The sequence below is a fragment of the Ambystoma mexicanum genome, chromosome 7q (assembly GCF_040938575.1).
Source record: "Ambystoma mexicanum isolate Mex_15411 chromosome 7q, UKY_AmexF1_1, whole genome shotgun sequence".
Taxonomy (NCBI): domain Eukaryota; kingdom Metazoa; phylum Chordata; class Amphibia; order Caudata; family Ambystomatidae; genus Ambystoma; species Ambystoma mexicanum.
Window position 1 is genome coordinate 978,983,771 of NC_090941.1, and position 24,819 is coordinate 979,008,589.

The following is a 24,819-nucleotide window of genomic DNA, read 5'->3' on the forward strand; positions in this document are numbered from 1 at the left end:
TGGAGGAAAAAAAACAATGATATAGAACCTCCAAATTTGGGTGCAAATAAGCCCATGTGTCTTATGTTCAAGATTTGTATTTGTATTTATTGATTTGAAGCAAAGCAGCATACCTTGACCCAGTCCTCCATATCCCCGTCCTCAATGACTTCCAACATCTCATGCTCCTCAATGGTCAACTCATCTGGCTGAGAAGCCTGAATAGGGGTAAATCACAAACAATCACCAGGCTGCTAGCAAAATACGTGTTACATATATTTGTTACATGCGTGTCACCAGCAAGGCAACCTGATTGCATTTTAAAACATGAATAATTATTTAAAAAATATTAACAGAGAAGAACTGTTGAACAATGTAATTTAAGAAAATAACACAAACATATCTTAAGTGTAATCACAGTTTTAACAGGGATTTTACCTATCCCTCAGTTACCCCACCACACTCTTACTGTGCACTTATGCAGCCTACTCACTTGATGTTGCTCCTTTGATCCAGGCTCTAATTATGTCTTTGCTAGAGTGGTCAGACATCCTCTCCTGATGTCTTAGCATTAATAATAAACATCAGCTACCACTGAAAAGTATTCCACGCAAAGCATTCCACTGCTGTAAACAGTTAATGACTGCATACGAAAAGTAGTTTTGACACGCCTTGTACGTTTTTTTTTAACCATTTTGAATCATTTTTCATCAAAAAACTTTACTGAACTTTTTGGGGGATTTTATTTACGATAACATTGTATGCTGGCTTTTCCCCACATTCTACTAAATGAATACCAGTTCATAGGCAATATAACCAAATATTGAGGGTCAGTCAAGGCATCTTTCCACTGGTATTACGGGCCAGTGCAAAAATGACTGAAATTGAGACCAGTTTTAAACTACAATAAAACTAGTACATTTTTGCCCTTGCACCTGTGGACCCCACATAGGATGCCACAGAGGTCACTTACCACAAGGCTACACCAACAACCCCAATTCACCCGACCACAAGCTGGAAATGGTTGGGTGGGAGGGAGCATAGAGGGGCGAGTGGTATGTCTGCTGGTTCAGTAATACCGATTCAGCATATGTAGTCGGATCTCATCAGCATGGTAATGCCCACTTGCTGTGCACCCCTGCTGGATGAATGTTTCTGAGGGCAGGGACGCTCCACACAGCAGGAGCCCCATACATTTAGCCCACTTACACAACATGGGCCCAAATAAATTCATGAAGTTCATTGAATACCTGCAAAAGCGGCAGATGTTTGAAAAGATGCATAACATATATGGAATGCAAGTTAAAATAGTAATCCATGGCGCTTTGTGACACCAAAGCATATAAAGAACCTCATCCTATAAAACAGTTTTACGGTTCTTTAGTACTGGGGACTGTAAAATGCTACTGTTGCCAAGAAAGACCGCCAATGGCCATGGTTAGACTTGATGTGTTTGGAGAAAGGGATGGAGTTTGTTAGCTTTCCTAAATTTGGTTCAATCAATTCCTTGTGCTTAATACTAGATTTGAAAATAACCAGACATATCAGACTATTTAGTTTAAATGCAGCTGCACTCAAATTATTTAGCAATGCAGTGGTACAGCACTCGGGTGCTTCCCAAAGCTAGGTTAGTAAGCAATAAATACCCCAAAGAAAACAGAGGCAAAATTATATGACCCAGAGAACTGCGACCACTGGTTGCGGAGCAACAACTGAAGAGAGTGTATTCTCAATCAAGACTCCGGCAAGAGGAAAATGCAGGTTGCCATCACGCTCAGAAGGCATACAAACGCAGAAGATTTCTATGTGAACATTTCTCCAGGAAAATGTAGTCATGTGAAAACATTCAATACAATCAATGCAAAGTGTGAAAATGTTGGCAATAATAAGGCTGCCAAAAATGCAATTTGTTTAAATACACAAAAGTACAATGCTGTAACCTTAACAGTGACCTAAGCCTTTAAAAACATCCACAATCACCCTACCTATGACCCTAAAGCTTTACCCAACTCTAAATACTACCCTGTACTTTTACTGAACAATAAACCTTCAACGCGCAAAAGCATTTTGTCGACTGCGGCTCAATACAAAATCAATGGAAAATGAATAGTGAACCTAACTCCAACCCCATCACAAGCTCGCCACAAATGGCATAGCTCTTGCCCTAACCCAAACCCTTGCTCCAATCAGAACTTCTTACCCTAACTGCAGCTGTAACACTTACTCTAAAACTTACTCTAACCTAACCCCTAGGTTTATCCTAACCCCTTATCCTACACCAACATCACCAGGCCTCCCCAACTTCCGTATCCCTTTCTTTAACACTTACGTTATCATTGGGGTGTTCTCCAGGTGCTCACGTGGCTCTGCAAGAAAGAGGTCTGGGTGGGTTTGTGAGGGTAGAATGATAGGATAGCACCAGGAGAAACTAGTATCTATGTTTTTTGGCTTACAGGTGAGTTGATTGCGTGCACTGGCTGGTTGTATCCATAAGGGTAAGGCCCAATGCCTGGGCTGTTTATTGTATGCAAATGTTTATTTTTGGATTTGTGTTTCAAGTGTAGTTTGGCTGGTAGTTTTGATCATGCGCACTGGCTTGGTTAATCCGTAAGGGTAAAGTCCAGTGTCTGGGATTATTTGTTATGTTGGGTGTGTTTTTGTGTGAAGTTTGGCTAGCACATTGGGCGTGTATAATACATGGAAGGTATGTTAGAGAGGAGCAGGGTGGTTAGTACATTGGCTACTCTCAAAGTTCTTCAAAGTGGGTCCTCACAACTCATCCAGCTGCAACTTAATGGTACGGCCTAATTCTTACAAGTGTAATACACTGGTCGCCCCGACCACCCCTCCCAAACTCAACACACTAGCCACTCCCACAAATTCCTCCAAATGCAATACATGGTCTACTTCCACCAGCCCCTCTCTGAGCAGCAAGAATTAGCAAGAATTACCAGACACAAAGTGTGATTCTGAGTGCAGCAAGATTAAACAGCTAATGCGACACATGACTAATCTTCACAGTTCTATCTAATGCAATGCATGGCTGATCTTCACAATTCTGTCTATTGCAACACATTTCCTGCCCCCAAAATACATCTAAGTGCAACACAATGTCTGCCCTCCAATTACATATATCAGGCTATCTAAGTAGAGCAGCAGCTCATATAGACAATGTTCAGATTTTATGGCAGTAATGAAGAAGTGGCAGGGTTTTAACTGAGCACAGTAATAGGTGTCCTCATCGCCGTACCACCTTACCAGGTCGTCATTATAGGGTGTATCGTCAGTCTACCACAGGCCTGGGAGGGTTCTGCCCTGAGAAAGCTCTTGATAAGGTCCATTCCGGTCACCTGTTTCCAACAAGGACCCATGAGGGTCTGGGAGGGAGTGCATGAGGCAAACAGACCAGGAACTGATGGAAAACGCAAGAAGGGGATAACAAAACAAAAATCACCACGGAACAAACACAAAGAAAGGATGAAAACACGTGGGTTTAAGGGGTTACTCACCGTTTCTCTCAGCTGCGGGTCTGCAACCAAAATTATACCCAAATCATTACTCCAGTATGTGAGAAACCTGAAGATGTCTCACCCGATAGTCCCTGGAGATCTGTCATCCAGGTGGCGAGGACAAGGCCATTGCTATTGCTATTGGATCCAGTTCCTGCGGGTGGACTAGTGGGTGAGGATCACCTGGATGTGGGGTCTTCAGGGAGTGGAAGTGGTGTACTGGAGGACCCGAATTAAAAATATATTGAATCAACAGCTGAATGAACTGGAGGGCCCCAAACCCCCACTTAAATCTAAGCAGAGACATTTGTATGAACTAATGTGGTGTTGTAATTATGTGAAAATGGTATTCATAATGTTAGTATATACATGTAGGCAAAATGCATCCTGATTATAATGTCAAAAATGTCATTATCATGGTGTGGTAAGGTGGCAAGGCACAGAATGGACAATAAGATTTCCTGTACACAGACAGAAAATCGTTCTGGCTAAATGCCTTTAATGAAAATGCATGTAACCAAAATGTGGCTAAAATGAGAAGAAACTGAGTAGTGCTCAAAGTATGTAAGATGAGGTAATTTTAAGGTTCAGACAGTCGAGGACACCATGCTTTCAGAAACTTTACGAATGGGCAGAACCTAGACTTTTAATTAGGCCTGGTCTGAAACCTTATCTGAAGAGTCCAGCTGCATCAACTATAAATTGAACGGAACACCGGAGGAAAAGACAGACATGCATGCTAGAGCATATTTCATTCTGAAGGGTTAGTTCAATTAAAAATAATTTGCCAATGAGCTAATGTTTAACGATGAAGTTGCTTAAGACTGTGCAGAAAAGGTGGGGTCAGATTGCTCCCTCACATTTTGCTATAAAAATTAGCTCTGTGTGATGCTGGGGGTTGAGTCAGGGAACTTGACCACAGCGGATAGGTGTGCACTGTGTCAACAGTGGCATGAAATAAACCTTTATGAACTTAACAGTCTCTTTGCCAAATCCTTGAGTTGTCCTTATAGAATTGTGTTGGAGTATGTGAATCCTGCACCCCAACCTCCTCTAGGTGCAGTATCTTGTCTTACAGGTACCAGAGGGTGCGCAATGATCCATGGGCCCGTCAGTGTAATTTCGCCCCTCAGTAGACTGTTACAACGAAGATCGAGACGCGGTACTACCTTCCTTGTAACACCTTTTCCCCATCCTACCCTGTAGGATATTTAGAAGCACTACCCCACCCTCCTTTTCTGACACAAACACTTTCTTACACCGTGACAGAGAACGGACTAACACCAGAGCTGTTTACCTGACCTGTCCAACACACGGATCAGACAGAGTCATGAAATTGACAGTAACCATGCACACCTGACGTTCCTTTACCTTCCCAACAGGGATAAAAGGAGGAGCATGAGAGCACAATACGAGCAAGGCCGAATGCACGAGGAGACAGCTACACCTGACCGGCAGTTCAAATGGAGGAGAAAGGCGGCGAGACCTGGAGGGATGACAAAGGGGGGGGAACTGCTCGTGCCCTTTTCAACTCAGACCCGCAAAGCCTCCAAAAAGGGAACCACAAGACCGGGAAGTACAGGTGGCATGTGGTACGACAGGTGTTAACGGTACACAGGGGCCTTCCGTGTTGATAACACAGGCAGGGAGGCATGCTAGCTACTGTGGCACCGTCCTTGACTCCAGAAGCAAGACAAGCAAATGGGTTCAGCACAGCCGATGAGTCGGAGGAAGCTGATAGCAAACCGAACTGTGTTGAGCCCAAGTTTGCAAGTGGCAACATTAAATGGATGCAGGTACTTGGGAACAAAGAACTTATGTGTGCTTGAACTTTTGGGAAAACCCAGAGAAGGGCCAGTTGCAGAGTGGGCAGGCGCCGCAGGAGTGCTCATTCGAAGGACTCTCGCTGGCCCCTTTTGTTTTGTGTTGAAACTACAAGCACCAGAAGGCCCTAGCAAAGGGTGGCGTGGGGTGTCAGAGTGGTCCTGCAAGGGTTACGTCAAATCCCTTGTACAATCGAAACTCTCGGACCCATTGCCTAAAGAAAACTAGGGGAAGGGAACCCCGCTTTTGATGAGATGAGTAAATCATGACTGCATTAGAAAAGTAAAGTGAACATTGCGAGCTAAGGCAAGTGTGAACACGACAGAAGGATACCGAAAGAAAGCAAGGGGAAGGGAAACCTTGCTTTATGATGAGATAAAGCAAAGCATGAACTGTGTTAAAACTCATGAACTGTGTTAAGTGGTAAAGAAGGCTGTACTGAACTCGATGGAGGGAGTCCCACGTTGCAAGGAGGATCCAAGCCCGGCGGAGGGAGATCCTAGTGGCGAAGAGCAATCGCCCACGGTGCAAGACAACCAAAGGAACTTGTGGTTTTTGATCCAGCAGACCGTCTAAGGCAAGAAACTTTGCTGAAAAGAGACTTGGCCCCTGAAGGTTCTGATATCGTTGAATGGAATTGTGACCCTCTGGAGAGGCCCAGGAGTGTGCTGTGCTTAGGAGTTCCGCCTTGTCCCGCCAGGCCATCCGGACTTATTTTGTGAACACTTCTTTCTTTTCTGGTGAACATTATCCCACAGTCTTTTGTAACATAGTGGTAAGGATTGGCAATAGCTTTTATTTAGTATAGGCCTTTTTTATTTGACAAGACGCTTCTAGGACTGCCCTATTATTATTTGATGGTTGTAGCTTGCTCCCATCTTAGCTTTACGTTTAGATTAGGCGTTATTTATACACTTTAATAAACACCCTTGAACTGTGATCACTTGTCTGTCTTTACTGTTGCCACCATGAGTTCCTTACAAGTACCCCTAGCCTTCCTATAACTGCATCACCAGCCCTCAGCAACTACCCTGACACTAACTCTTATCCTAATTCTAACTAAAATCTTTACTCTAACCCTAACTCCTAGTCTAATCCTAACCAGGCAATCACAAGCCTACAAAACCCCCTTGACCCTAACAATTACCGTAGCAGCACATTTTGTGACTATTTTTCAGCTGCATTTTTTGACTTCTTTTTGTTAGGCAACTTTTTCACTGCAGGGGTTTTTTAATGGACTACATTTTTGCTAGCAGCATTTTCACTGGATACCAGCTGAAGGTGGTAGCATGCGTCCGTTCTAGAAGCAAGCAACCCTCTGCTGAATGCTGGTGACTCTTCTTGGGCGAAAAGCCCTGCCCTAACCGAGTATTCTGAACTGCTTCGTTGAACTGGAGCCTTGAGACAGAGTCATGTGCAACTTCTGAAAATTCAGTGGGCAGCCCACATTATGCAGCAGCTGGAGGGTATCCTTGAGATGACTTGACAACTCGGCTGGCGAGTGGCCCGAAGGAACCAGTCAGCCAGGTCATCAAGTACGTGAATTCCATCCCACCTGAGATGAGCCACCATCAAATTGGTTAACACCATGGATGTGGAGGCTAGCCCAAAGGGGAGCTAATTGAACTGAAAATGGAAGCTCTGGATCACGAACCTCAGGAACGTCCAGTGCTTTGGATGGATTGGCACATAGGTGAAGGTGCCCTGAAGGTCCAACACCACCAAGCAGTGCAGGCTCTAAAGAGTCTGGAGAATTTCTCTAAATGCCAATGAAATTGCCTTGCCTCCCATCTCTTGGGCATCAAAAAGTATCATGGATGGCAACACGTTCCAAGGACAGAACCTTCTGAAGAGTTTCTTTTGCCAAAAAGAGTGGCTAGTGTGCTTTGAATCTGATCTCAGACACAGGGGTAGTCTATCATTACTCAAGCATGCTTTCCAGTCAAATGGTCGAAAACATTTGATCGAATGACCATTTGATCGACAGTCAAATGGTCGAAAAAAAAGGTTGAATTTTTCTATTTATTTATTTATATATATTTTTTTTGTTTGGGTTGGTAAAAAAAGGTTTTTAATAAAGAAAACAGGGGGCTGGGGAGGAACCCCCCCCCCCCCAAAAACGACCCTTTTTTTCGACCATTTGACTGTCGATCAAAAGGCATTCGATCCTTTTGTTTTCAACCAGATGACCTACAACCCTCAAGCATCAGAAGTGGTCTCTGACACTTTTCAGCAAAGGTGGAGATACAACCCCAACAGGAGCATTATGGTGGGAGACCACAAAGAGGTTTTGAGTGGAAGATGCTGCAGGCACTGAGGTCATTGACGTCCGATGCCTTGAGGCACCCGTACCCCTGCCTGTGTGTTTGAATCTTCTCAGGTTTGCCTTACTTGGGGCAGTTGTATTTTCCGGGGAACAAAAGATGTAAAACGGCAGAAACCTCTCTTCCTGTGGCTCCATAAGCAAAAGAAGGTCTTGTACAGGTTGCTGGACAGCCAAGCCCAAGGATTTAGCCATAATTATTCAGTCCATAAATTTCTCAAATAACTCATCAGCCTTGGGACTGAACAGGTGCGAGATTTTGAAAGGCATGACCAACAATGTCCTTTAAAAACCCCAAGACCACAGCCATGAAGCTCTGCACATAACTGTCAACATTGACTGAGATCCTTCCAATTGGGACCCCTGCTCCCTCCTTCTTCCCCTCACGCTAGCCATCCTCTATGGCCTCTCCGCCCCTTCTCCTTCATCTAAAGCCAGAAACCTTTGAGTCATCTTCAACTCCTCTCTTTCCTTCCTCCCTCACATTCAGGATGTTGCCAAGAAGTCCAACTTTCAACTCTTCCTTCTCAAAGGAATTCTCCCTTTTATCACTTTCCCCCAGAAGCTCAACATTACCAGAGCTCTGGTTCTCTCTAGGCTAGACTATTGCAATAGCCTTCCTTTGACTCTAACCTCTTCCTCTCTACGACCCCTCCAGCTAATCCAGAACAGGGTAGCAAGACTTATTCTTGGCCTCAAGCCCATGGACCACATCTCTCCTGCCCTAAAATCTCTTCACTGGCCCGGATTGCTGCAAGGATCAAGTTCAAATCCCTATGCATCATCCATAAGGCTGTCTGGGGCCAGGGACCACGCTATCTGCAACTTGCTCTTACTAAATACTCTCCCTCTAGACCCCTCATTCCTCTGTTGCCAACTCTCTGTCTGCGAAGCGTTTCACTAAACAGAGGTCCAGAGGCCAATCTCTTTCCTCAGCTGGCTCCCTCTTATGGAACAGCCTCCCCCTTCCTGTTTCATCTTGATCCGGACCTCCTCAAATTCCAGAAGTTCCTCAAGACTTTCCTTTTGACCCCCCCGCCCCCCTCCTGCCCTCCTCTGCTACTCTCACGGTCGCTGTGATTAGTGACCAGGGCCCTTTTGTGTCCTTCGGGCCCTGGCCTCACACACCCAAATGCCTTCAGTCTTTGCCTACACACAGCACTTGCCTTGGCACTTACTAGCCCTCGCCACTGTAGGCCTGCAATAACCCATTTCTTTTTTCTTCATTTTTTTATTTTTACAGATGAATGCTCTTTAGCATGTCCTACTATGAGCACTTAACACCTGCTGCTCACTCACAAGCACAGGCACTCCAGCACTTACCCCTATCCCCTTGCACGCTCTGAATGCTCACAAGGCCTAGTAGGTTTGTCTTTACCTTCCAGTGTATTAGTTTGTTTTCTATCCCACATTCCTTCCCTGTTGCCCTGGGGGCACTTTGAAACGCAATTTACTTGTTATATAAGCATCTAACAAATGCCCAATAAATAAACATTCAGATGGAATGCCTGATGCAGTTCGCTGTATCCAAGCTGGCCTGTAGGGTTTAGAAAGCCACTTCCTTGCCATCATTAACCAAGTCAAAGAAACCATCCTGGATTTTCCCTTCTGGCAAATGGGCTGAGGCCTCTGATATTACCACCCATAACACGTGGGAAGACTTTGTCAAAGCGCATGATCCATTTGCCGCCTTCATGGCTATGCTCTTTGCTGCAAATACAATCTTTGCTAGGGCGTCTGTCTTCTTTGCTTCCCTGTCTTTCGGGGACAAAGTTCTCATATATGGCTTGGAATTTACTGTGGGGGCCTGACACACTATGCCTTCTGGGAAAGGATGCCTCAACAAGAAAGCAAGTTCCCTTGTGCACGGTTACACTTCCTTATGAGGTTCCATCGACCACTGGTGTGGGGCAGAGCCTCTTCCATAGGTAGAAGATCATATCCGCAATAGCTATGTTGAAGGGGATGGCCGTCTCTGGCTGTTCACCCATATCGAATAGTTTTGTGAGCTTGGACTGTACTAGAGTTTTGCTGCTGCTTCCAGGCCTAGACAAATCATCACCTCTTTCCAAATTGCACATTCTGATGCGTATAAGGGAATGGTTGCTGCAGCTTGGGAGACGTGTCGAGGCCATTCGCGTCATGGATTCCTGATGCAAAGTCTGTCAACATACAAAATTATCTATGAGCACAGAGGATATAAATATTTTTATTTTGAATAATGACTATCATTGGCATAAAATGATCACAAACCAAAATGTGCGCCTGCATTAAATTAAGAAAATGTGACTCTTTTCTAAGAATGCTCTTTTGACTAAGTTAATATTTTGAAAATTGGAACAACTAGCTCCTAATGTGCTCACACTACGACCCGCTGGCAGGGATATTTAAGCTACCTGTGAAAATTCACTTCGGTAACTCTGTGGGAGGTGTTGAGGACTCACTTCGGGTCTCGCATGCATACAGGCCTCACGGCAAATGATACGCGGGACGCAGCGGTGGCAAACAAAACCTTCTTTATTTCCATACAGGTGGCAACTGCCGAAACCTCCCGTGGTCCCTCCCCTTCCCCTGACGTCACGTCCAGGACGTCTATCAGCGGGGCCGCAAGGGTGGCCCGCCCACACAATGGTGTGGACTCGCTATCATCTCCCCCCTTTTTAAAATGCGAGTCCATTCTCTTGCTTTCACCCCATTTCCACTATGAGGCGGAGCGGTTTCATGCGGCTTCTTTGGGGGCACCTCATCTTACTCAGAGTCACCTTCTCCGTCACGTGTGTCATAATGTTTGTGTCATTCTCTGACTCTTCTCCATCTCCCTAGTAGAGTTCTTCCTGACGTCTTTCTTCTTCAAGGTCAGCGTCCATTTCCCACCGCTCCTGCGGGTGCGGCTTGGCACGTTTAAAGTGCAAACTATTTCTGGTCACTGAGGAGCAGTCACTCCTCTGAGCTGTGACCATAGTGCCTTTCTTGTGCGTCACGATGAGTGGGGTGGGTGCGAATGTGGCCTCTTCTTTCCGTTTTTTTGGTTGTCTGAGCCATACTTCGTCCCCTGGCTGCATCAGGTTCTCGCGGGCTCTTCTCTTCCTGTCGGTGCTTTCTTTTGTTTGCCTCTTGCTCGCCTCATCGTTTACTCTCACTACCTGTTCCAGTTCTGTCGGTTCCTGTGTTCTGGGATCCTCTGGAAGCCTAGTGGTGATTGGCCTCTGGAATAGCAGGTCCGCGGGACATACTCCCGTGGTGCTGTGTGGCGTGTGCCTGTATTCCCTGAGCAGTTGGTTGAGCGCCTGTTCAAATGGCTTGTTTTGAATGTGGGCAATTTGCAGTGTCCTCTTGATGCTGGCCATGAATCTTTCGACCATGCCGTTTGCCTTGGGCTAGCGTGGGGTTATTCTTCGATGTTGGAACCCCATGTAGTTTGTGAATCTTTGAAATTCGTGACTCATGAATGTGGGGCCATTGTCTGATTTTATGACTTTGGGAATGCCATATGCTGATAGCATTCGGTCGAGTGCGGGTATGACGCTTGCAGTAGCACTGCTTTCTAAGATCTGGGCATCCGGGTATCGTGAGTGTTCATCCATGAGCACGACCACGTGTCTACCATTGCTCATGGGTCCAAATAGGTCTACGGCGAGCTCCTCCCATACTTTGTTTGGCAGTGGTGATGTCTGTAGTGGATTCGGGTGTGGAGGTGGGGCTACCTGTGCACAGATGTGGCATCCCCCCACGATGGCTTCAACTAGGTGATCAAGTTGTGGAAACCACACCTTTTCTCGGAGAAGGCGTTTCGTGGCAGCTGTCCCTCTGTGCCCTTCATGGGCCAGGTGTACTGTCCTCTCCCGAAGGGTTCTTGGGACGACGACTTTACAGCCTTTCAGTAGTACATTATTTTCCACTATCGTCAGCTCGTCTCGAACTTGGTCGAACCACTTGACGTCTTCCCGTGTTGTGTCAGTTTCTGTTCGTGCTTGTTGTCTCATAAGAGTTTTCTTGTTCGTCTGTAGGCAATGTCTAACGATCCTGAGGGCTGGGTCTGACTCTGACTGCACTGACAGCTCCGCCCATCCCACTGGAAGTGGTTGTAGGTGATGTATGACGTAATTTATGTACGCGTCTGCGATTGACGGTTGCGATTCGGTTGACGCGGTCGGGTGACGCGAGAGGTAATCTGCCGGGTTTTCGTCCTTCCCGGGGTGGTGTACTATCGTGAACTTGTAGTCTTGTGGCCGTAGGCCCCATCTTGCTATTCTTGGCGGAATGCGGGCTTTGGGGTTTCCATAGATGGTGAGCAGTGCCTGATGGTCCGTCACTACCGTGAACTCTTTTCCGAATAGGAACAAATGAAAATACTCGCACGCCCAGACCACTGCCAGGCTTTCCTTTTCCGCCTGCGAGTATGCCTGTTCCGTGTTCGTCAGGCTTCTGCTGGCGTATGCCACGATGTGAGTGGTGTGTCGATCCGTTGGGTCTTTTTGAGTGAGTATGGCACCCAATCCTACGGGGCTGGCATCTACGATTACCTCGGTGTCTCGGGTGGCGTCAAAGAATTCTTCTTCCACTTGTCTTTGGATATTGAACGGGATCCCGCGGTAGTGCTGAGCCACCGGTTTGACGAGGGGATTGATGTGAAGATGTACCTCTCTGTTTTTCAGTTTCCACAGCCCTGCAAATAGTTTCGGGAAAGATTGTTCGATCGCATCAGGCTTGGCAAAGTACTTGTGCGCCATCAGTTGGTATAAGATGTGTACTAGGCCCATGTCCACGGCCGTTCTGAAACTCAGTATGCACCCGCCGTTAGCCTCAGTTTTCAGAATGTGCAAAGGGATCTTTGCTGTGTGTTCTTTGTGTGTGCACCAGGACGTGATCGCACCTTTGCATGGCAACGGGGTCGTGGAGCCATATGGGTAGATGTCCACGGCAGCTTTTCTGATCTTTGGTTGTGGTGAAAGAGCTGCGTATGCTTGTTCGTTGATGATGTTGACCGTGGCTCCGGTGTCTATCAGAAATTCAAGTGGGGTATTGTTGACGTGAAGGGTCAGTACAGGGCTGTGTTGGGTGGCTGCAGTGTTGTCTTTTATGGCCCACACGTAGCCCTTCTTTCTTTGATCGTCCTCTGAAGACCGGGTGTCACTATTGGTGGGAGACCGTGTCTCAATATATCGTACAAAACATCTTCTGTGAGAGCGGCTGGTGTCCTCGGACGAGCGTCTGTCCTCCCTTGTGTAGCGGCTCTTGCGATCACCGTCTTCTCTCCTCATGGGTTTCTGTTCGTTTTCCCTTCGGTCTCTGGGTGAGTTCTGGCGGAGGTACCTGCGCTTGTCCTGAGTTCGAGATTTACCTGAAGTGTGTGACGGGGCATTTTTGCGCATGGCTCTGTAGTGATCCATGCCTCCGCACGCGGCGCATTTCTGTCCTATGGCAGGGCACTCCCCCATGTGGGGGTATTCGTATCCGCATTTATAGCAGGTGGCCTCAGGGCGTTTCTCTCCTTGGGGAGGCTTTGAGTAAAGTCTGCTGACTGTGCCTGAGTTTTCGCCATATTGTTGTAGGGACACTTTTTCTAGGTTATCAAGTTGTGAGTCTACTGCAGCCTCCATGCGGGCCAGAGCTAGAATTTCATCCAGGGATCTCTGATTCTGTAGGAGTTGTTTCCGGAAAGGTTGGGAGAGACAACCTGCAATCGCTTGCGATCTGAGCGCCTCTTCGTTGGAGTATTTATGAAATTCAAAGTGTTTTAGTTTAATACGAAGGCGCATTACGAAATTGTCTATGGACTCTCCCTTTTCTTGTTTAGTCGTGTGGAAGATGTGGCGTTCATAATCGACATTCGTGTGGGGTGGGAAGTAGTCCGACAGTTTGGCATGAAATTCTCCATATGTGAAGGTGTCCACATTGAGTAACTCGCCTGCAATGTCTCTCACGGCCGGTCCTACTGCTATGAATAATGTGTTTTTTAATCTGTCGTCATCTGTTAGCCCTATGGCTCCCGTGTAAAACTCGAAGTCTCTGAGCCATATGGCCCAACGGGGTCCTAGATTTGATGTGTCTCTTATTTCAAACGGGTGTGGCATGTGCATGACTTGGGATGCGCCACCTTCATTTTGGGTGAGCTGGTTGGTGCCTTGCGCGTTATCTGCCCCTCCTGATGACGCCTCGGCCGCGGCTGCCCCCGAGGATGAAGCTGGTGTGCCCCCCGTGTCCGACATTTTGTCTGGTGTTCCGGGGTGGTTTGTGCCTTTTGTAGTGTACTGCCACTTATGCCCCTCAGTTTCGTGTGGGTGATGGTGGGCTGGTTACTTCCCTGTCCCGGGAAAGTGGGCTTTGGTCTGTGCCCGTCGTGTCTTTTATTTAACGAGGCACCCGTGAGGTGCGTGGCCTGTGCCTTATTGCTGGCATCAGAATGTGCAGGACGCTAGGCGTGGGCGGTGCTTACCCGCTTTCAGCGCTCGTCGTCTTCTTTTCCCACGCTTTGCACTGTGCGGTCGTTTCAGCCGCTCCGGGCCTTTCCTTGAGGTCCTCCCCCTGCACTGGGGTGTGTGTGTGCGGCTCTGCAGGGCTTCCTCTTTCCGCGGCACCTGTTTGTGGGCGTGCCGGGCTCCGCCGGTGAGGACAAAACACTTTCCTCTGTGTGGGAGTGAGCGTACTTGTCCAGGATCCCTCCCCGCGATCGCATGCCACACGGCGCCGTGCCCCGCTGCTCCAGCCGTACGCGGCTTGTAGGCCGCCCGCGTTCTGAGGTGCGCCGACGCGCTAGACTGCTCGGCTGCAGGCCTCAGTGCGGTGTCGGTGGGTTAAGTGTCCACTCGACGCCATTGTTGAGGACTCACTTCGGGTCTCGCATGCATACAGGCCTCACGGCCAATGATACGCGGGACACAACCTTCTTTATTTCCATACAGGCGGCAACTGCCGAAACCTCCCCCGGTCTCTCCCCTTCCCCTGACGTCACGGTCAGGACGTCTCTCAGCAGGGCCGCTACGGCGGCCCGCCCACACAACTGTGTGGACTCGCTAACAGGAGGTTCTGTGTCACACCTTTTCTTTGCATCTGAAGATGGGTACACATTGAAGTGTGCTGCACACTTGGAGTCTCATCAGATGGTTCAACAATATTGAATATAGGCATATACCTATGAAACAACTTGACATTTGTTGATAGGACACTGAACAAATACAAATTATGTGCGTTTAAATTAAAAAAATGCTTTTGATTCAACCCGACATTAAAGGATGAGTTTTTTGGGAGAAAGGATGCTTGAGAACAACTGGCCTTCTGGGCTCTGGCTATGTATGGTTGTTCTCCAGGCACCATAGTTATAATATGATAAAGTATTTTTTTTAAACGCGTTAAAAAGATTTGTAGCTACTAGCTTAGTATGTCTCAACCATTTACATTCTGAAAGAGAAAGGAACACTGCTGAACAGAAGAAGTAAACCTAACACAAACGCTAAACAGTTCCAGCATATTTGCAACAATTACACTCAAAATTGCATTAATGAATATGAAGACCAAGAGACCATTACAAAACAGAAATGCAAACCTTGTACGAGTAGACTACTTTGCACGTCAGGGGATAGTTTCGCAGGGTGCCAGAAGGACTTGAACTACTGTCATCATACGCATCCATGCTGTCTTCGAAATCTTCCCCTTCTTCCCTCTCAACATCAGTAATCACCTGTCAAAGAAATGCAGAGCAACGTCAGCCGCGAACACATGACATTCTCTAACAATAATTTCTTCAATGTTTAATGCTGATCTGTTGTCAAGACAATTATCATGCAGAAAGGTAGCACTGTTAACTGAGATGTTTAAACAAACTAATGCTAACCAAATGAACACGTGCCATGAAGCAGCACTTTGCAACTCACAAAAATTGAATCACACAAACCTGTGGATAAATAGTAGGGAATGGTAGTGTTCCATGGTAAGAGTGTTGTGACACTGCTAATGTTTGAGTCTTAAAGTCGAAATCCAAAGTTCAGCCAATCTGAAGGTAAAACCTTTTTGTTTAAATATCATTATTATTACAACAACGCAGCTTAAACGCCCAAGTCTAAACAATATGCAAAAGAGGTTGGAGGGAGACACGTGTTGGAAAAGAAAAACTCAATGAACAGAGTGACTCCAATGACAAAACACATAACATATGGAAACCTAAGTATTACATTACCATACACCTAGGCAGCCAAATTAAGATGTCCCACCAAAGAACCAGATATTCTCAGCAATTGTCCCTAGATCCAGACAACCTGTCCAACTACCGGCCCATTACGAACCTCCCGTTTATTTGAAAAATCTCGGATACAACTATACGCCAGGATTGAACAACATCACCCCCTAAATGAATAGTCAGGGTTACGCCTCAAGTGCAGCATGGGGACAGCCACCATCCAGGTAGTGATGATGCCCCCCAAATCATGGATAAGGACAACTCGTGCCTCCTCGTGTTCCTTGATCTCTCTGATGCATTTGACACGGTCGACCACCGTATCCTCCTCCTTGCTTACAGACAGGATGGGATTCTTTGTCACTTTCCTCACTTGGTGTGCCTTCTATCTCTTGGGAAGACACCAGGCCGTTCAGATGAACTTGTTGCATTCTAACCGACTCCAGCCCTCCTGCGCAGTCACCCAAGGCTCCATCCTCTCACTAATCCTTTTAAACATTTACATGGAGCTTCTGGGCACTCTCCTCAAAGATAGAAATATAGCATCCACCAATACGCAGACGATTCTCAGTTGTACATGCGTAGATAATGCATGACATCACCAGTCTTCTCTATTACCTAGCCATCATCCAGTCCTGGATTTCGACTGCCCATACCTCAACTGAACCCATCCAAGACTGAATTTGTCCTCATTGATCCGCCAGCTAAACAACAATCTGTCCAACAATTGCTCAATGATATGCACATAGCAGTATTCGTTCCACAACACTCAAGACTCTGCAAAATCCTTAGGCTTCACCAGTGACAGCTGCCTGTCCTTCCACAAAAACATAGCCAAGTCCCAGACAGACTGGCTCCAAATTTCCACCCATAGCAAAATGAAAACCTTCATCCCGCTGCAGGAGTTCCGGACCGTAGCGCAGGCCCCTGTGGTCTTGCACATCGATGGGGAAATGTCCTTCTGATGGGGCTCCCAGCTGCTCACTTGGCTCCCCTAAAAGCAGTCTGTTGAGATGAATCTTCCCAGTGTTATCATTGTGCCACCTTATATTATAATATGTTTAGCAAAAAGAGTGGCATTGTGATGTCATGTAGTTCTAATTGGAATGTTTGGTTTCACTGTGTATTCTGAGTTTGGTCAGTTGGAGCCTGCCTCTTGAGGGGGTACCTGCTGTCCCTGTATCATACCTAATAAAAGACTGTGATACTTATGTCACTGCGTGGACCCATACTTAACATTGGCGACGAGGATTGGCACTTCATGTGGAATTCGCCGGTCTCCGGTCCTTCCCAGAGAATCTCCTCCTCCGACGGCGACAGCAGGTGAGAGGCGGGCAGGAGGTGGAGTGAGGGCCATACCCAGACAAGCCAGGCTCCCTGAAGTTACAGCGCAGCGACCGCTACGTTGGGGGGTCGCACGTGAGCCCTGAGGAAAGGAGAGGCACTGCCCGGGCCCAGCGCGAGCTGCAGTGGGCTTTAGTTTCGGCGCTGAGGCAGCGGCTGCTGCGAGCCCAGCGCGAGCTGCAGCGGGCTTTGTATACGGCGCAGGAGCAGCGGCTGCTGCTGTGAAGCCCCGCGCGAGCCCCAAAAGCAAGGAGGGGCGTCGCGCGGATACAGAGCGAGCCGCGACCCAGCTGTGATCTCGGCGCTGGGACAGTGATCACTGCCGTGGAGCCCTACGCGAGCCCCCTTGGCAGCGAGGAGCATCGCGCGGACCCAGCGCGAGCCGCAGCCCAGCTGGGGAGCATTATTTGTGCAGTGGCTGCCGGTCTTAGGAGGCTGCGCGAAAAACCAAGTTGAAGAGGGAACCCTGGGCTACCCGGAACAGCTGACAGCGAGCGCTCGCCGCTCACGTGGGTTGGTTAGCCACGCCCACTCCAATATATTTCAGTCTCCAGAAGCCCTGGTCTTCCCATTGTGATAAGAGGTAATGTGGTTATCATGGAGGGTGGAGAATGTTGGTCAATGGCCAAATTGGTTAAGTGCAATATGGTGGACAGCGAAGCTGGTGAGGGAACCAGAGAGGAACAAGTTTCATGGGAGAATGGAGGGGAAGAACATATGTATGAACCAAATGTGAGTATGTATGAACCAAATGTGAGTACAGCCTCCAGCAACAACACCAGTTTGAATGCCAACAGGGTCAGGAACAAACCGGTCAGGTTAAATGATTATTACCTGGGTTAAACTTGCCACAAAATGAAGGGAGGAGATGTGTTGAGATGAATCTTCCCAGTGTTATCATTGTGCCACCTTATATTATAATATGTTTAGCAAAAAGAGTGGCATTGTGATGTCATGTAGTTCTAATTGGAATGCTTGGTTTCACTGTGTATTCTGAGTTTGGTCAGTTGGAGCCTGCCTCTTGAGGGGGTACCTGCTGTCCCTGTATCATACCTAATAAAAGACTGTGTGATACTTATGTCACTGCGTGGACCCATACTTAACACATTCCATCATGCTGCAGCATGTTTTATCACAGGTGTACGGAAATTTGATTGAACCAACTGTCCTATACACAATACATTAGTTTCCTCTCCAGGTGAGGATACTGCTCAAGATTGCATGTATCATCTACAAATCAGTCACAAGTAGCACACCAGTGTACCTAGCAGCAAAGCCCAACATATCGGGTGGCAAACGCTAGTCGCGCAACAAATTGACCCACAGGCTTGAATCACAAGTCACTCACAAATCGGACCCACAAACAATCCTTCTCTTGTCATCACCCACCCTCTGGAAATCGATCGCATTGTTGGCTCTAAATGCCCCCACAATTCGCCAATTTTGCAAATCTCTCAAAACATGTCCTTTTCAACACCTGACCAAGGACACTCTCCAATGGACGCGCATACCGATGCACAGTCCTCAACTCACAGTACTGCACTGCTGTTAAAAGATGACAACCCAAATGCTGGCTACCCACACTCTTTACAGCGCTCCACTGCCCTCGGGCTAGGGCTTCGCTTTAAACAATAAAATCTCTGCTCCACATTCCAGTTACTTCCTCAAGTAATGCCCTGTTCCAGGCTCACCTTCACATCCATCTTGGGAAAACATCTAAGCAGAGTGCAGAGCTTCCAACAGGGGGGTGAGTTATCCCAATTCCCGGAGGGTTTGTTGTACTAGATCTTACAACCTGCGGCCAAGGAATGCTCCCTTCAGCAGCCACCAATCGATTGGGTAAAAATTGTTTGGGAAAACATTTGGTGAACGTTCCTTGGTCTGTTCTTCATGAAGAAATTAAAGTGTTTAATTAGCAAGCCCTCCTCAAGGTACTCCGCTATGGTTCTGCACAATAAACCAATATCTTGATATGTCAATAAGCTCCTTAATCAGCATTGAATGAATAGCGCTGCACTATTGGGCAATGGCTCCCAGTCCAAGACGGCCACCAAGTTGGGTCAGCCTATTAAGCACCTCCTATGACCATGCAACCAAAACAGAGTCGGTACCTTCATAAAGCAAGTGCCCTGGGCTACCAGAGCCCCACAAAAAAGGACCCCACACACTTCCTTGCTCAACCTCCCTCTGACCTCTCTTCTCTAGACATCAATCAACGTCAGGTAATAATTTTTATATTTGTATACAGTATTTAAACTTTTACAAACTTTCAAATGTCCACATAAAATACATAAACAATTAATACAACTATTATAAATCACAGTCAATCATTACAACTACTTCATATTACAATTGCTTTAATAAACAGCAGTTAATTATTACAGATTCCTACAAAGTTAATTTCCTTCTAATCTTAGAATCTTAGGCAATACCATCAACAGACACGAGTTAATTCCTACAACAGTCAGTTAATTAATGAAAATTAATAATAATAAAACTTCTAATATAACCTAATATTATAAATATTAAAACTGCAAGTACCAGCTTGAATATTCAAAACTAAAGCAAATGAAACTAATAGACTATTGTCCACTGAAGTGATCATCACAACCTGAGTTAGGAAGACTATAGTCAATACCATAGTCTTACTAACATTGTTCCCTTGGTAATAGTTTCAAGATCGTGCCCCATAATCTAAACAATGCAGAATGCACCCTTACATTTTCAGTATTAAGGCAATATATCCAAAATGAATCCGATTTTAGTGACTCGGAGCAATTCACAAAACTGCTAAAAGCCTCAATTATTGCGGGCACTAACCTCAGACACTCTGTGAACAAATGTTTGGCAGTCTTTAACAAACTAACTTTTGCATACACAACATGTTCGCTCATTGCGGGGAATGTTATATCTTGCCCCATAATTTATTAGTAACGGTAACTGATTAGTCCTTCATTTCAATAAAAACATTCTGAGAGCTGGACTGGGACAGCACATAATATACCTTTTCGCCTTAAGGTACACATGTGTGACGTTTCCCACTTCAGCATGAGACCGGAGACTATATAGATGGTCATAATTCTCAGTCCAATCCCATTGACGTAACTTCCATTTATATATCCACTTCAGAGTGTTAAAGCAGGTACCACGTCTAAAGTCAGGTTTCCAAGCTATTTTCCCAAAACATTTTGCCATTCAGTTATCAAAATCGCTACCTTTAGCTTTCATCATATGGCCCGATGTCGAAGCCAATAGTGAAAGCAATTTGCATCGCGGATAGGTATTCTTTTTCAAGTATAGTAGACCCTGCATCATTATAACCTGTCCTTTTAATGACTACAGGCCAAACTCAAGCCTGATGTCCCCTTTTCCAAAAGTATCCTTCGATTCTGTCTAGCCATTGCAGGTCCTCCAAGGGAATAGAATCAAGGCCATAGAGGACCATTGGGCATGAAGTATTGTTTATATAGTGTTACAATACCTTCTAAAGAATAACCCGCAGTCTGTGCTGCAAATTTGTTGATTAAGTTTACAAGTTGTTTTTGCCTTAAGCCTTTTTGCATCCTTTATATGTATAAAGGCTCAAGATGGGCTCATCTCCAAGCCCAAGTAAGGGTATTTTGCAACCCTCTTTAGAACACCTAGACTGGTTGCGAAAACAGGACATTTTACTGATTTAGCTCCCACCACCATAACCTTAGTTTTATCCATATTTATGATCAGATCATTGGCAACAGTAAATTCAACAAGTTTCTCGAACATGGCTTTGATTCCACTAAAAGTTAAATTAAACAAAACGAGGTCATCGGCGTACAGCATACACCATATCAAACGGACCCCTATTTTAGGGCACCAACCAATAGTTTGATTTAATATTAATGGTAGGTCCGCTGTGTAAATGATGTACAGCAGGGGTGCAAAGTACATCCCTGCTTAACCCCCATACATGTAAGCGCAGGAGACGAAAGTCCCCCTTGATCATCCAACCTTACATGTACTGACGGCTCAAAATGTAATCCTTTCAAAATGCTTAACAGCCATCCTGGCCATCGTCAACTGTCCATCTTAGCCCAGAGCTTTTTCCTACAGACCCCATCGAAAGCAGCCCTGAAATCCATATGGAGTAAAGGGTATACCCTCCAGAGGCCGCCACCACCCTATATAACGTATCCATCATTATGATGATGTGTGAGGTACAGCATCCCGGCCTAAACTTAGTCTGGGCAAAATTGAAGATGTTAGCACCATCAAACCATTGTTGCAGGGCATCTAAAACTAATGATCCAACATTTTTTCCTGTAGAATCTAAAAGAGAAAGAAGCCTATAGTTTGCCTGTGAGGACCGCTCACCCTTTTTATAAATGGACACCAAAAGTGCCTGTTGCCATGATCTTGGTATACTCTGTGTGGTACACACTCTGTCGTAGAGAATCATCAGTAACTTTGCCCATTTACTAGTATTCAAATTAAGGACAGCATTGGCAAGGCTATTAGGGCTTGGTGCCCTATAGTTATTTAATTTAAGGATCTTCTTCTCTATACTATCCTCACTAATATTCAAATGCCAAACCGGTAACCAATAAACGGGTGGCATAGGAGGATCACAAGTACCACTAGTCCTTTTTATATACTCTAGCCATTCCCTTTCCTGTACAGGGTTAATAGTCTTCTCCTTGTTAACAACCTTAGCTTTATTTAGCTGTCTCCAAATCTCCTTAAAGTTTCACTTACTCAAAACACCTATCATATCTTGCCATTGCCTGTTTTTTATAGAACATTTCCATCGTTTTGCCATCCTCTATAGGTGTTCTTAATACGCTTTATCGTGATATTCTTCATTTCCTTAGAATGTGTTAAACCATTAACCCTTCTAATTTCCCTACGCATGGTGCGCTTAGCATCCCTAATCGCTTGATCATATTCATTATTGCATTTAGTATTTAGCACAAATCGCCTAATGTGCCATTTACCAGTCGATGTGGCCAAGTTCTTAAACCAGTCTTCGATATCATTACCGCTTAGAGCCCCGAGACATTCTGTCTCATTACTATCAAGAGAATCAACTTTTCTCCCAATTATACCCAGCTTCCTATTATTCCAACATATAATATTTCCAGCATGAGTAACCTGCACACCCGGGCACCCCAACTGGTCTCCTTGTGTCTTCAGGGAGTCCGACACTTCAAGAGTCAAGCCTCATAAACTATGGTCACTGTAGCCCAGGTCTTAAATTCCAAGTTCTCTAGTTGCCATCAAACAGGTGTTGTTTCCAAATATATAATCCAGAGTGGCCCTGAAGTTCTGCCCCTCCCAAGTGTATTGCTCGGGTACATCTGCCTTTGTACGACCATTCATCATACTCATGTCCCATTGTCTAAGGAAACCAACCAATCGCTTCTCTCTGCGGTCATCACCACCATGAAACATAGTACTTCTGGGAGCAACATTACTGTATGTCAAATCAACTTAATAGGTCAGTTCCTGTCTAGGTTATACTGTGGGTTCAATGTTTCAATACTCCTTTGCTCGACGTATGGCACCTCTAAATCCCAGAGCTCATCCCCCAACTTTGTCCCATACTCCCCATGGGTGGGTACTAGAGATCCATTGGTTGACAGACCGTATGACCCCACAATATTGTATATACTTTGTATTCCCAGTTTCCCTCTAGCAGCATGGTTCATGGTATAACCACTTATTGATAAACTCAAATCCATTTCTTCAAGTGCGTCAACATTTATAACAAGGCGGCCACTGCAGGGCTGGCCACCCGTAATAGTACCCAATTAGAGGCACTATCCCACTTGGGTAGCGCCAATTCCACGATATCAGCTGATCTAATTGTGGACAACCATGGCACCGTGGCCCACAGTCGTAGCGAAGTAGACCTATTCAGGAAGGGACTCCCTCCAGTAGTATGTTTTTCCACCAACTTAATCATACAACCTGGTCTAATCAATGTCATTATCTTGTTACCACGTTTTTCCATTACATTTGGACCATTCTTTGCAACCTTTAATGTGTTCAATGCAATAGGGGTATCGACCTTGTCAGTTAAACCTTGTGCAAACTTAACTCGGGACATATACCTAGCTTTTGGGATACTCCCCATACTGGGCCTCCCCTTGCTCATTTCCCATGTAGGGCTCTTTGGGACTTTGTCAAAAATATTCCTAGGCAAAGTAGGCCCCATCACACCCTCCCCGGCTTTATCGACAAGTGTCCACCTATCCAAAGGCCCTTGTAAAATTACACTTCTTCTGGTCCTGTCGGACAAGGTACAAGTTACTTTTTTTGCTTTTGTTGATTCCTTAGCACCCTTGATGTATGACATAGTCGATTTCATATAGTCATCACCATCCAACAGTAAAAATGTAGGCTGTGCAATAGATTTAACTTTACCTTCCTTCAGTATTACATCAGAAGGTTTCTCAGTTTGTATATGCGCAGATCTTCCCATCAATGATATTTCAGTACAAAATGCCTAAAGTGCATCATCTTCATTTTCCACTGATATATTGATGGAATCTTTCGATCTCAATTGTTCCCAGTCTCATCGAGGGTAATGTAATTATTTCTCTCCTCCAATTCTCCCATATCACGTTGTGAATTACCAGTTTCGGATACACCATACATTAATGTAGCCATCGTTTCCAATGTCGGGGAGTCAAGGATTATCTTAGCCTCCCCCATTTATACTGCTATGTGTGATCGCAGTCCCATAGCTTTGACTACCGTGTCCGATAATTGTTGAACCTTCAGCTGATTATTCACCAAATTAGAAAAAATCCTGAGGACGTCATCCAATCTCTCAGAGATGGCTTTAAACTCAAAATTAAGAAAGCCAAACAAACGGTCCAAATCAGGATTTAAGGATAAATTGCCAAATGGACGATCATTCAGTTGGAAAACCGCCCCCACGGAGTTTTGTTGCAAGGATATACAGAGGTTTAATGAGGAACCATTGTTATCCAAAGAGTACGTAGAGGCTGAACAATTAACTATAGAGTCTTTATTCTTATCCAGGACATCTTTAGATCTTAACTCAACGAAGGCTGTAAATTGACTCTCAGCCAGTTCAGACACCATAGCAGACTAAGAATACGCCCTCTGCTCTGATGGCAGACCAGATTCGGGCAATTTAGGCATTTCCAATGGGCAAACCTTGACCCGCTCCTTGCTAATCCCGGAAAAATAGCCTGAGATAGTTGATTGTGTAGCCGGATGTTCCCTCTTCTCCCTTTTAATCTTTGGTAGATCCTTGGTCAATCTACGGGAAGGGCCAGGGCTCCGTTGTCCTTTACCTTTCGACAACAGGCCTCTCCTGAGCCCCACTCGACTCGCAGATTTTAGTTTCATTATTTAGCTCGAAGCACATAGATAAAGAAATTCGGATAAAATGCCAGCTAGGAAGTCACTGGACTTACAATTTCATAAAGTCGAGTCCAATCAACTTGTACAAAATAAGAAGAAGCAAATAGAAATCAAGTTGCACAACATCCTGAAGGCTTCATAAATAAATAGCAACTTTAAACAGGCATGTAACTTCAAGTTATACCAACTAGTAAATCACTATAATGTGATTACGAGTCAAAATCTTGTCCAACATTGAGGAATAAAACATACAGAGGTCGGGCTGCTCAATAACCAGAAGACTTTGTCAGTGAGCG

General features: G+C 45.6%; 1 protein-coding gene across 2 annotated transcripts in view; it reads right to left on the reverse strand.

Moving 5' to 3' along the window:
* FCHSD2 (FCH and double SH3 domains 2) overlaps positions 1-24,819 on the reverse strand; it is a 1,767,327-nt gene that overhangs the window by 137,809 nt on the left and 1,604,699 nt on the right. For both annotated transcript variants that reach the window (XM_069640094.1, XM_069640093.1), the window contains exons 14-15: positions 15,179-15,313; positions 114-197 (exon numbers count right to left, since the gene is read on the reverse strand). In XM_069640094.1, the coding sequence (XP_069496195.1) occupies positions 114-197; positions 15,179-15,313 (219 nt within the window). The remainder of the gene's footprint in view (positions 1-113; positions 198-15,178; positions 15,314-24,819) is intronic.